At 48.4% G+C, this 12843-nt stretch overlaps 1 protein-coding gene across 16 annotated transcripts in view; it reads right to left on the reverse strand.

Moving 5' to 3' along the window:
- FHOD3 (formin homology 2 domain containing 3) overlaps positions 1 to 12843 on the reverse strand; it is a 458821-nt gene that overhangs the window by 388364 nt on the left and 57614 nt on the right. For all 16 annotated transcript variants that reach the window (XM_059139157.1, XM_059139159.1, XM_059139160.1 and 13 more), the window contains exons 2-3: positions 11008 to 11114; positions 433 to 497 (exon numbers count right to left, since the gene is read on the reverse strand). In XM_059139157.1, the coding sequence (XP_058995140.1) occupies positions 433 to 497; positions 11008 to 11114 (172 nt within the window). The remainder of the gene's footprint in view (positions 1 to 432; positions 498 to 11007; positions 11115 to 12843) is intronic.

Raw genomic sequence — 12843 nt, forward strand, 5'->3', positions numbered from 1 at the left:
TGCTTTGTATCTACGTATGCCCCATCCTACGCAAACCTGAGAGATCCCCTCCTGTCACCTGACCACGGCCTGGAGCCTCAACCCCCCACGGCCCGACAGGGAGCTGCGGAGAGCCACCAGATGGCACATGAAGAGCACTTCAACTGGCTGGAGGGTCCCACAGACACTGCCCCACAAAGAACCTCATCAGTCTGTCTTGCCTCCAGCTCCATTCACTCACCGAACAGCAAAGGAAGTCAGCATGAAACACAGCTTTGGAAGCCATTGCCGGAAATGGCTTCACTAAACTAACAATCTGGGACGGGGGCTCATCCAAGTAGACATCAGAACCCTAAGTATCCTAAGTATTTTATTGCTTCAAGGACACTTCCCAGCACACATCTGATCACTGGGGGGCGTATGGTAGTACCCGCTTCCGCACATGTCACTCACCGATGCAGGCATGGACCCTCACGGACAGCTGCGTCCTCAGGATGATGCTGTGCTTCTTGCCCCGCCTAATGGAGATGGAAGACAAAACAGACAAGGGTATCAGAGCGGTCGCCACGACGACACCCACATGCTGTCAGTCAGCTTGAAGGTTCTGGCACACCCACGTCCAAGAGACTCGAGGTAAGCAGGGACCTAAACAGAAGGAGAATCTACCCTGAAAGAGTGTGAGGTCACAGAAAACTGAACGAGGAGGCTGGACGCTGGGAGACCGCACACACATTTTCTTGTGAGTGCAGTCTGGTCAACTCCTTCCATCCGCACAGTTAGCATGTGCTCATGCTTGACCATGTTGGGAAAACCTTAAAATCCGTGCCCATCCAGTGGGATCCCTGGAATGTAACAACACACATCTGCTCGACCACTTTTACGCTTTTTGAATATAGAAGGCAGGCACACAGCGGGGTCATCACACAAGGCTGGTTTGCTGCATGGTAAGTCAAGATGGTTACAGCATTGACCCCTGGGTAGGGGTTCACCAAAGAGCTTACAGGCTATTTAGTCTCAACCACGCCAATGTATACCACACCTTTGTATGCTCCTCGCTTATTTAAGAAAACAGGATGGGGGAGGGCGCCTGGGTGGCTCAAGTCAGTCAAGTGTCTGCCTTCAGCTCAGGTCATGATTTCAGGGTCTCAGGATCAAGCCCCACATCGGGCTCCCCACTCTGCTCCTTCTCCCTCTACCCCCCCCCCAACGGGTGCTCACACACTTTTAAACCCTTTAAAAGAAAAGGAGATGGACCTTTCTCCCCCATTCTGCTCCTCGTAAGGCTCACCCCACCCTGGGCAGAGAAGGACTAAGGCACACAGCAGTTGGGAGGATAACTGGGAGAAAACAGGAGTCCTGGAGACCTCAAGGTAACAAAGGCTTTGGGAGTTGGATAAAGGGAAGAGCCTGTGAAGGAAGGGGAGACGGAGCCAGCTCAGCAGCACCGCAGCAGATAACCCATGGGGTCTGTCGGTGGCTGAGTTCCCTCCCATCACTTTTCTGGCCATTCCTCTCTCCCCGTCAGGGCTCCCCGCCCCCACTCCAGAACAGTCTGGCAGTGCTCTTCTGCTTCCAGGTTTTGGGGTTATGTTGGAGGGAAAGGAACAAAATGTCACCAGGGCACACAGCTGATACCGTGATTATGAATTCATTGTAATCACTGCACGTTTATTCTTGAGACCCGGTAAGAGGGTTAAGTATGGCTTTTTAAATGGTCTCTTCCAGGGGCACCTGGGTTGCTCAGTGGGTTGAGCCTCTGCCTTCGGTTCAGGTCATGATCCCAGGGTCCTGGGATGGAGCCCCACATCGAGCTTTCTGCTCAGTAGGGAACCTGTTTCCTCCTCTCTCCTCTCTGCCTGCCTCTCTGCCTACTTGTGATCTCTGTCAAATAAATAAATAAATAAAGCCTCTTAAAAAAATAAAATAAAATAAATGGAGAAAGGAAAACCACTTGCATTGCCTACAAAAGCATGCAGTGGCCTCCAGCCCTGCAGCTGCTTAGGAGCAGGAAATCTGCATTCACAATCCCTTCAGATGCCCACGAGCCTCTCCTTTATGATGTTTTTATTCATCTGATTGTTTTACAATTGCTGTGTGTAAGCCCCAGTCTCAAGGGGCTTTTCCCAAGTACACAGCACTTGACCCATCTTCCCAAGTCTGGGATTCCTATCAACACAGACTATGAAACTTTCTTAACACACACACACAAGTCTTTCTATGGACAATCCAGATGCTGACCTTCCTTTAATTCTTGTGATCATGCTAGAAAGCTCTAAGTGCATGGACCTGAAGGACTGAACAGACTCTGGGGTGTTCTGGGATGGGGCCAGTAACCACCAGCTGGGGTGCTTCTTCACTCAGTGCGGGGCAGGGGTCTGGCCTGGAGCAGGAACCAGAGAACCAAAGAGAATGACCAGCAGGAACCAGAGAACCAAGAACCTAATGATCAGTAACAGTGAACCCTGAGTCCACAGACCTCAAGATTTTCTGTACCTCGTATTTTCAGCAATTAGGAGTCACTACATAAAGCATGTAGACAAAAGTACATGCTTTAGATGCCCAGGCATGGGGGGAAACGCATGGAATGACCAAGGAGATGATTTCAGAAGAGCTCAAGTTCTGGAAAAGTTCAAGAGTGTCAGTTGATAGCCCTGCTTTTAGCTTCAAGCAACTACAAAACCCAATTTTGAGCACGTGCCTGTTTTCCCACAGAATTCTCTCTTCCCACAGCGGGGGAGTGTGGTTTGATGTGGTTTGGGATTGCAGGCACCTGCGCAGAAACAAGCACCATCCTGGTGGGGGCGTCTTCTCTGTACTAGTGCACTGAGAAAGCAGGCAGTTGGCTTGGTCATGCTAAACCCCGAGGGAATTTACAAGACCACAGAATAAAGGCCTGTTTTGAAATAGTTTCATCATTTCGACCTCCTTCCCCATCTGCCCCTTAACAATGAAATCCTACAATGGAAGAAAGCCTGTGTGGAATTGGGGGCCACAGGCTGTGGAAACCACCTGAGAGAAAGGTGGCCCCAGATCCCAGGCATTCCTAGCAGAGGAGAGGACTGGCCTCAGCTGAAGGGGGTGGTGGTAAGTGACAGCTATGTCCACAGAAGCTTCCTCCATCCCCCATCCCTGCTTCCTCCCACCGTCAACATGGGCACCACTGCTGTGCCCATTTTGCAGATGAGGAACACAACACTAGTAGAAAGGACATAAACTGCCTCAAGTCACAGAGCTGGTAGAAACAGACCCAGGCTGAAAGAAGACAGACTCCATGGTCACCTGCACCCCCTGCCCATTGCTGGAGGACTGCCTAACCTCCTCCAGGGCTTACCCAGGATAAAGAGTCTAGGCATTTTTAGGGAACTGGTGTAACCAATACCAAAACCTAACAAAAAGGACATTAGAAAATTAAGATACAAATTAAGACAATATTGGCTAATCAAGTTAGGCTTATTCTAAAAATTAAAAAAGAATTACAAGGAGTTCAAGGTTTTATTTAAGTATACGTCAAGGGGCACCCAGATAGCTCAGTTGGCTAAGTGTCCGACTTGATTTCAGCTCAGGTCATGATCTCAGGGTCATGAGATCAAAGCCCATAGAAGACTCTGCACTCAGCAGGGAGTCTGCTTCTCCCTAGCCCCCCCAACCCTCTCCCCTGCTCATACTCTCAAATAAATGAAGGCTTTTTTTTTTTTTTTTAAAGAATGACTATTTTTTTTTTTAAGATTTTATTTATTTATCAGAGAGAGGGGGGGGGAGAGAGCAAGCACAGGCAGACAGAATGGCAGGCAGAGGCAGAGGGAAAAGCAGGCTCCCTGCTGAGCAAGGAGCCCGATGTGGGACTCGATCCCAGGACGTTGGGATCATGACCTGAGCCGAAGGCAGCCGCTTAACCAACTGAGCCACCCAGGCGTCCCAAGGCTTTTTTTTTTTTTTTTTTTTTTTTTTTTAAAGATTTTACCTATTTGACAGAGAGAAACACAGCAAGAGAGGGAACAAACATAAGCAGGGGGAGTGGGAGAGGAAGAAGCAAGCTTCCTGCTGAGCAGGGAGCCCGATGCGGGGCCCGAGCCCAGGACCCTGGGATCCTGACCTGAGCTGAAGGCAGACGCTTCATGACCGAGCCACCCAGGAACCCCTAAATGAAGTCTTTAAAAAAATAAAATATTTCCAAAAATTTTAACAAATAAAACAACTCCTCTGGATGCAGAGGTGGACCCCTTTTAGGGGTGGCTGGGTGGCTCAGTGGGTTGAGCATCCCTTGGTTTCAGCTCTGGTCATGATCTCAGGATCATGGGTTTGAGCCCTGATCTTAGGCTCCGCACTCAGCAGGGGAATCTACTTGAAGATTCTATTCCTCTGCCTCTCCTGCAACTGGTGTGCTGACGTGCCCACTCTCTGTCTCAAAATCTTTCTAAATAGAGGTTTTAGGTTTACAGCTCCCTTTCTCCAGGAATCACCGCAGCCTCTCTGGCCTTTGATACTCTTCACCTGGGTCCCAGACCAACATTCCTCACCTGGCCACCTCACGCCTCGAGTATGGTTCAAGGTAACCTAATTTGTATAAACGCTCGCTCCCTCCCCTAATGGCTCCACCTCCAGAACCTCACTGATTTTCTAAAGTTGCTGTCTGTACATGAGCCAACTGAGGTCATGTGCCCATTTTACTCTTGTTTTGCCATTGTCAGCTAGTGCCACAGCACCCTCCCCTTCTACCACATGCCCCAAACCAACCCCCGCCTTCCTCTGCCACCAGGCTCAGGTACTTGAGATCACAGTGGGCCACATCAGACAGCTGCCTCCCAGCTCAAATTTCTGTCCACTCACGCCATCCTTCCCATTACTGGACTTCCAGGAAGACTCCTCCTTTGTAGGACAGGTCTCTCTGACTCCCTACCCCCATCTTAAAGCCCAGTGCCCACCCGAGCTCACCCACTCCTTCGGGATGCCATCTTTGTCCAGTGAGACAATTAACATTTGAAAGTACTTAGAGCCTTTCCACTCCTACTGTCCCCTCAGCATGGGAATGGATGCTCTCTCTCCTGATTTCCTACAGAACCATCTCCTTGCCTAGGCTCACCCCAAGTTCTGATTTCATTGATCTGAAGCAGAGCAGGAAGAGAAGTTGTTAAAGTTCCCCAGGTGGGTGTAGGTGCCTGCTCCAGCACCAAGAACCTAGGCTACAGGTTCCCAACCAAAACAGCAGACCACCTGAGGAGCTTTTAAAGTGGTGAGAATCCAGGCCCCAGACCAACCTTCTGAAGCAGGTGCCTAGAAGCCAGCATTTCAAGGCACCTTTTCTCCAGGTATTTCAGAGGCAACCCAGCACTGGCCTGAGGCTGGTGTGCAAAGTTTTAGGTGGGGCAGGGTTCCACAGCCTTCCATCAGATTCTCAAAGATTTCTTTGCATCCCAATAGGTCAAGTTTAAAAGAAAAAGTAGTTTTGCCTTCCTACTGTCTGATAAGAAACCTCATCCAGTCACCTCTTGGTCCGTGTTTCCTCTGCTTCTAGACTTAGCAGCATTGAAAAATAACCTACATTTTGAACCCAAATCTAAAAACTTACTGAACCTGAAAATCCAAGCCATACACAAACAAAAGCCCTGCATGAGTTGAAAGACTCTGGTTCAGGTGTGGACGGGAAGCAACAAGCAGCTTTTCCTTATTCTTCTCCCAGGTGACGACCTTCAGCTGAGAGCGCAAGCATGTTGTCTGGGGCTCTTGGGATAAACTGGCAAAGGAAACGAAGAGTCTGCAGTCTTAGGGGGTGCCAGGCTCAAACTGCAGCCACCAAGAGTGGCCGTTGGTCTGGGTGCGGGAGAAAACCAGCCCTTTTCAAACAGAAGGGGCCGGCGTGGCAACTTCAGGGCTCCACTCCTCCCTGCCGAGCTCTCCCACCTAAAACCCTGCGTGCCCACAAACCAGGCAGAAACCTCAGGGATCCATGGACCCCCCCCACACGGTTCCTTGGGGTTCACAAGCTACAGGCCAAGAAGCTAGGCACGTTCAAGCCCAACCAGAGCTCTCCCCAACCCCTCCCTGCCCCTCAGCACTTCGACTACAAAGCTGGAAGCCTCGGGGCACATGGGCTTCTGAAGACTGGCTTCCTCACCTTCACTGGGGGGGACTCAGGGCGGTCCCACCGTGCCGTCCACTTGGCACAGGAGTTCACGCTCCCTTGCTCAACTTCCAGGAGCATTTTCAGGAATGGCCTTCCCAGGCAGCCCTGGAGGGCTTTAAAAAACAGCACCGTCTGGGCCCACCCCCAAGTTCTGACTTCATTGGTCTGAAGCTGAGCAGGAAGGGAAGTTGTTAAAGTTCCCCAGGTGGGCAGATCCCCACTCCAACACTGAGAACCTAGGCTGTAGGTTTCTGACCCAATAGGAGACCACCTGAGGAGTTTTGAAGAGGCCAGGATCCCAGGCCCCACACCAGGCACCTAGAAGCAGGCACCTAGAAGCCAGCACTTTGAGGCAGCTTTGTCTGGGCTATTTGGCTCTAAGCAATGTTTGGCCCTTTCCAGCCCTGCCGGCCCAAGCCTCAAGCCACACACTACCAAGCTCTCCCCACCCCACAGGGTTGCACCGGTTCCCCACCACACATAGCCCTGTGAAGGCCAGCAGACAGGGGTGAGGAGGAGTAAGCTGCACCCCAGGCGATGCAGGATGGGGAGAAGCAGCAGCTCTCTTCAGAGCTGCCCCTGGGGTGCAGGGGAAGATGAACACCCTAAATGACCAAGACCAAGGCAGGAGGCCTAAGGGACGCTCACCCCACATGCAACAACCACACTGGTCCCAGGGTAGAGGCCCTGGGAGCTCTACCAAGCTCCTTCAGACAGCCCCCTCCCCCTCAATCTTGCAAGGCCACTGTCCCCAGGGCTAACTTCAAGACCCACCTCCTCAGTGGCAGGACCCTGTGCCCCTCAGCTGCCCCTGGTTTTCTTTCGGAGGCAGAAGAGGTAGAAATAAGCAAAAAAGGGGCCTGGGCTCTCTGGCCCAGCTCTGCCCTGCGGGCAAGGATGCAGCCTTGGTTTCCTTAACTAAAATGAGCTTTCAGAGCGCTTGGCTGTATGGACCCCTCCAGGTCTAGAATCCAGTGATTCCCATTCCAGAGTATCTACTTCTCAAACGCTTCTTGAGTTATAGTAAGGGCTACTACTTTCAAGTTTGTATTATATGCTGGGAACCGGCTTACTGATTTATACTATACATCATTGCATTTTTTTCCTCACAACTGCCCAACAAGGATGTATTAGGATTATCCCCAGTTACTAGGAGACTGAGGTTCAGAGAGGGGAAGTAGCATCCCTACGGTCACACAGCCATGAGGCTAATTGCAAAGCCCATGTCCCTAACCATTACGCCATGCTGCCCCCCGCCGTGCTCCCCTCCATTGCAGAGACCTTGCTGGGATCCCTGCTGACATGGGGGTGTAAATGGAATTGGGTAGAATTGTCCTTATTTTACAAATAAATTTCATAAACTCCTATCAGAGATAAAGTGGCTTGTACAAGGACACGCAAGAAAGGGACAGGAATAATCGCCCAGAGGGCTGGAAGTTTCTGGTTCTGGGCCCCATGGTATGGTGGCTAATTTCCCTGGCCTTGGAAGGCAGTAAATAGACCTGGCTCCATTTTGGTAGCATAATAATTGCTTTGTCCTTCTACTTTTCAAGGTCTTTCTCCTCTTCTCGGTTAGCTATAGCTTAAGTGATAACTCTAAAGAAGGAGTGAGTTAATTTTTAGTCTTGGCATAAGAGAGCCGGGTAATGGACAAGAACAAAGGAACTCCTCCAGCAAGGAAAATTCTCTCAGAACACCCTGTGCAAAAAAACACCACCATTTGCACACGGCCTGCCACACGTTGTCATTCTCTGGTCACGACATTAGCAGATTGTTGCTTTAGCTCACACAAATAAATCAAGAGGAAAGAATGGTTTTATGTGTCCTTTTCATGCCTCAAAAGGGCATTTCTTAACTAGAAAGAAATTATATTTTAACTCCCATTCGTGGGAGACAAGAGTTCTCAGGCATACGACTTTGCCAAATGCCACCGTGCTAGGGGAGGACTTGGGAGGGACACTCGGTGCAAATGACATGGCAGATGTGGCCAGACGCCACCCACTTGTGCAGGAAGGCTCAGCCTGCTGGCCACTTCCAACCAGCTCCCAGCAAGCTGTCATACGCTGCTGGGGCTCAATGGCAGTAAGTGGCCCAGGGGGAACAGAGGACCCAGCAAGGTCAGGACAGCATCACCCCGATCTGTCTTCTACAACCCAGGCCAGGGGCAGAGGGGCCACCCCACCAGTGGTCAGTGAAGCTAGCATCTTAATACTCTTCTGGACAAAAAGGAGTGTCATCCTGAGTACACTCCAAAGGACAAGGTGGGAAGGTCACCACAAACCAGGACTCTGGCAAAGACATAAAGCCCCCTCTGGGGTGAGTTTGGGGCCCACTTGTCAAAACCAGGGCTACCCAGCAGGGTCTGGCTACCTTCTCTGGTGGACACTTGCCCACATAGGAGTCCTGCCTTCTCCTCTTGCTGTAATCCATCGTAGGTGCAGGTGCAGAAATGAGTCAAGGTTGCACCTATCAGATGGACCCACGGCCAGGTCGTGATTCGCAAAGGAACAGAGTGAGGAAGCAAGCCCCAGGGTTTCCTCTAGGGAGCTCACCACCGGGTACCTCGCCCTTGAGGAATGGCTGGAGGGACTATGAGCACCAGGATGCCGATGCCGACAGTGCCAGGTGATGGCCGCAAATGCATCCTCCCCGGAGCCACTGTGCAGCATGCTTGAGTGCTCTTTGAACCAAATCCGGCATTTTAGCCTGGGACCGATGGTGTCCTTGCATGAACCAAACTTACATCACCAAAGGCGCCAACATACTTCCTGAATAAACCCAAAACGCCTTTGCCCAGGACCTCTGGGAGGGTCAGGGAAGTACAGACTTGGAATTGGGTCCATCTGTGTTCATACTTGGCTCTCCCAGCTCCTGGCTCTCTCTCCCTCGATGTGGAATTTACCTCCTGACCCTCAGTTGTTTCAGATGAAGAAGAAACAATGAAATCCACTCACGTGACTGTTAAGAGAGTGAACTATTAAATAAACAGACTGTGAATAAGGTGCCTGGTATTGTGAGTGGCACAACAGGCACTCCAGAAAGGTTATTTTCTTCCGCGCTTGAATTTTCTCTTTTAGAGAAAGAGTGTGCACGTGCTGGGGGTGGGGCAGGGGGGAGGCTGAGGGAGAGAGAGAATCTCAAACAGACTCCATGCCCAGCACAGAGCCCGGCACAGAGCAGGGCTCAATCCCAGGACCCTGAAATCATGCCTTGAGCAGAAATCAAGATCCAGATGCTTAACCGACTGAGCCACCCAGGAGCCCCTTTCTTCCTCACCCTCAACTCTTACTACTGCTATCTAATGTAGTGATCCTTTTTTTCCTCCACTAAGCTCCCATCTCCAAATCATTTGAATTCTGATAAGAAAGAAAAAAATCCAACAGGGCATGGTCTCCAACTGCAACACCAGTAGAGATATTTTTCAGGTTGATAATAATCTACTCATAACACAACTGGTGCACGCTTAATCAATGAGCCATGAAATCATCCACTTAGACTGTCATCCAGCCTGAATTCTGACATCTTATATAAAGGATTATCATTGTCAGTAAAAACTAGCAATGGAATTGTCCCAAGTCTATCAATCTAATGTTTTTGTTTTTAATAATGATGAGTAGAATCTGGTGTGACCTAATAATGAGTGTGTGCATAGCGTATGGTAGTTTCCAGGATCTGTTCCCATTGGGTCCTCAGAAAACTTTGTTGGTTCCTACCAAGGAACTTGGCCTTAGTGCTCATGGTCCTGTTATTCAGGAATCCATTCTGAGATCCTGCCATTTACTTGACTACCAATGTTCAGTAAGCACATTTAATGTGTTGAGAAAATGCTAGATGACAGATACTCAGACAAGCCCAGTACTGACCTACTAGAGCTTTAGCAGCAGACAACTAAGGGAGAGAACAATTAAGAGAGAAAGCACCATGAACGGTGGCAGGTGTAGGGAAAACCCAGCAAACTATCGTAAATACTAGAATCAGGTAGGAAACTAACACTAAGGAGGTTTCCATTTTCCCTCAGTTTTGAGCCTCTCATGAAGAATCAGCACTCCCAGATAAGATTCACCTGGGTGCAATCTATTTTCAATTCAGGCAAGGTAGTTTTAAAGCAATCTTCGGGGAGGTCCTCGAACACCAGATTAAGACAGCTAAGCTTTATTTGGAAAGCAACAGGGAATCTCTGAAGGTTTCTAAGGAGGAAGGTGATGAAATCAGAGATACACCTGGTTTTGAATGGCTGAGGACAGAAAGGCCCCCAATCAAAAGGCTATTTCAACAACCAAATAAACGCAGGAAGAGCTGACTGTATGTTTATATGTGATTTATATGTGATTTGACTTTCTGACCACCTGATTTTTTTTTATGTCTATCACTTTATTCAGATTCACAGCAATCAGAAGTATTAAGCAGTTCTAAATGTAGGCTAAAAGTAACTGGATGTTAATTAACACCATCACAAATCATTCTCTCCACTACTGTGAGTTCAAAAGGTGACATAGTATAAAAAAAAATATGCTAGGACATCTGCCAAGGAAATGAAATATCCAGGAAGTTATCCTTAAAAACAATGCTTAAAATAGTCAAAACTATTAAATCTATAAAACATTAATTTAATTATATTTGGTTTAAAAAAAAAACTTAGAAGGTCAATAGAATGTGATTGATTATACTATACCAGAAATCTTTCTGCCCCTGAGTGGTCTTGTCAAGAAGAATGACTCAAAATGCAAAAGGGATTGCAATGACTGCCCGTCAGTCGCCTGCGTCTCCCTTCTCTTGTGTGACTGTGAGTGCAGAGAAGGTCAAAGCTACCGTGGTTTCTTCCAAGTATTTTAAGGTCTTCATGTACCCCCATATCTCTGTATCTTGGACAGTTTGGACTAGTCAGCAGGGACAACTGTCGCTCTTACCCAGCATCATCCTGGAAGCCTTCCAACTCGTCCCGCTGCTCTGCCAGGGTGGCCTCCAAGTCCAGGTAGGCGCCATTGTGGGAAAGCTGCAGTGTACAGTCATCCAGCTGCAAGAGAAAGAGCCTTTAAGCCCAGCCTGCTCCTGGGATGTGCACTTTGGACGGAGAAATCACTTCATGGGGCCCTCAGGTGTTTTTGAAAATCAAGCATGATTCTGAAATTCAGATCATAATTGGAAGAGGTAGCAGGTTCGTCCAAATCCACTGGGAGCACATGACACAGTGACCAGACAGCAATGACGCCTCTGAAGGGACTGGCACTGACAGGGTCCAGGGGACGGGGGAGGAAAAAGAGCCCTTTGACACCGGTGTCACTTTCTACTCTGAGGAACCCAGAAATAAGCCATGGAGGATTAGGGAGTGGAAACCAAAATCACAATGCTGATGTGACTGTAAATTAAGAGTCACAGAGTCTAAAAGGCAAACCTGGTGGGCAGAACATGCCATTTCCTTTGATTCAGTGAAAAGCCTACTCCTTCAGATTCTATGGTCCTACCTGGTACATGACAATTAGTAGTTGCTCAATAAACACTTTTTACAGTTGAACTGAAATGTTCTCTATCTGAATGACACCATATTCAAATTACAACATACCAAAGAAGACATTAGGTCTTTTTGTTACTAGTCTTACTATTTTTAAAATTATTTAACACTGACATGCTCTTAATTATGTCCCATGCTTAATTCTAAGCATTTTACATAGATTACATCATTTGATTCTCACACAATCCCTATTAACTTCTATTGTCCTCCCCATGTTACAAAGACGAAGCTAAGACACAGAGAAAGACTAAGTTACTTGCCCAGTGTCACACCTGGGGAATAGTGGAGCTGGTATCTGGATGCTGGTAGTTTGTGTTGATCCCTAACTCTTGATCCCTATGCCATTCTGCATCCTCTCTATGGCCACAAACCTATGAAGGGCTTGAAAATACCATGCTTGCAAAATGCAGTATGTGTCATGTGTAGTGTTCTGGTATGGCCAAGACCATGCCACAAGTTTGCCAACCCCGTTCCCTTTTCCCTTAGGGCCCTGAGAGCAGACATCCCAGTCTTACAGCAGGGCTAATGGCCACGTAACTGAGGCCTGACCAATAGAATATGAGAGAAAGTTTAAAAAAAAAAAAAAAAAAAAGGCCCCCAACAGGCCTGGCCTTAACATCCCCACACACCTAGAGGCAGAGAAGCCAGAGGAGGACTCCAGAGTCTGGAAACCAGCAGAGCCCCGGCTAGGAGGAACTCTGGTTCCTGAATCCCTGCATGGAAGAGAGTATCCTGTTGCCAGAGTCTACTACACACCTTGGTTAGTTACAAGAGTACAAGACATGAGCCTTTGCTGTGGCAAATTGTTAAGACTGTGAGGTTGTTACGGCCGTCAGCACTGTATGACATTTAGAATGATCGATACACTTGAAAATACAGGAAATTAAAAAAAAAAAAAACCCACACACACAAGAAAATAATTTTACTGAAGATTAACATGATGAGGAAATCCAACTTCATGCTTCATTTCTTGGGCCAGAAGTGTGGTGCTTAGTGCTCACCTACCCAATGAGTGATGGCTCTTACTCCAAAATGACAGGAGATTGGGGGAAAACAAAGGCAAATATTTAGTTCCCTTAAAACATCTGGATAAATGCCTGAAAATCCTCCCACTGTAAGTGGGATTTCAAACAAGGAATTCGTCTCTTTGGATGAAAAGGTTTTGCTTATTATCCTCAACAAGAGAAACATAGACCGCTGACTGGTTAGAATTGGCATCTGTAACAGGGGGCTA

Source organism: Mustela lutreola, chromosome 11 (assembly GCF_030435805.1).
Source record: "Mustela lutreola isolate mMusLut2 chromosome 11, mMusLut2.pri, whole genome shotgun sequence".
In the NCBI taxonomy this organism is placed as follows: Eukaryota; Metazoa; Chordata; class Mammalia; order Carnivora; family Mustelidae; genus Mustela; species Mustela lutreola.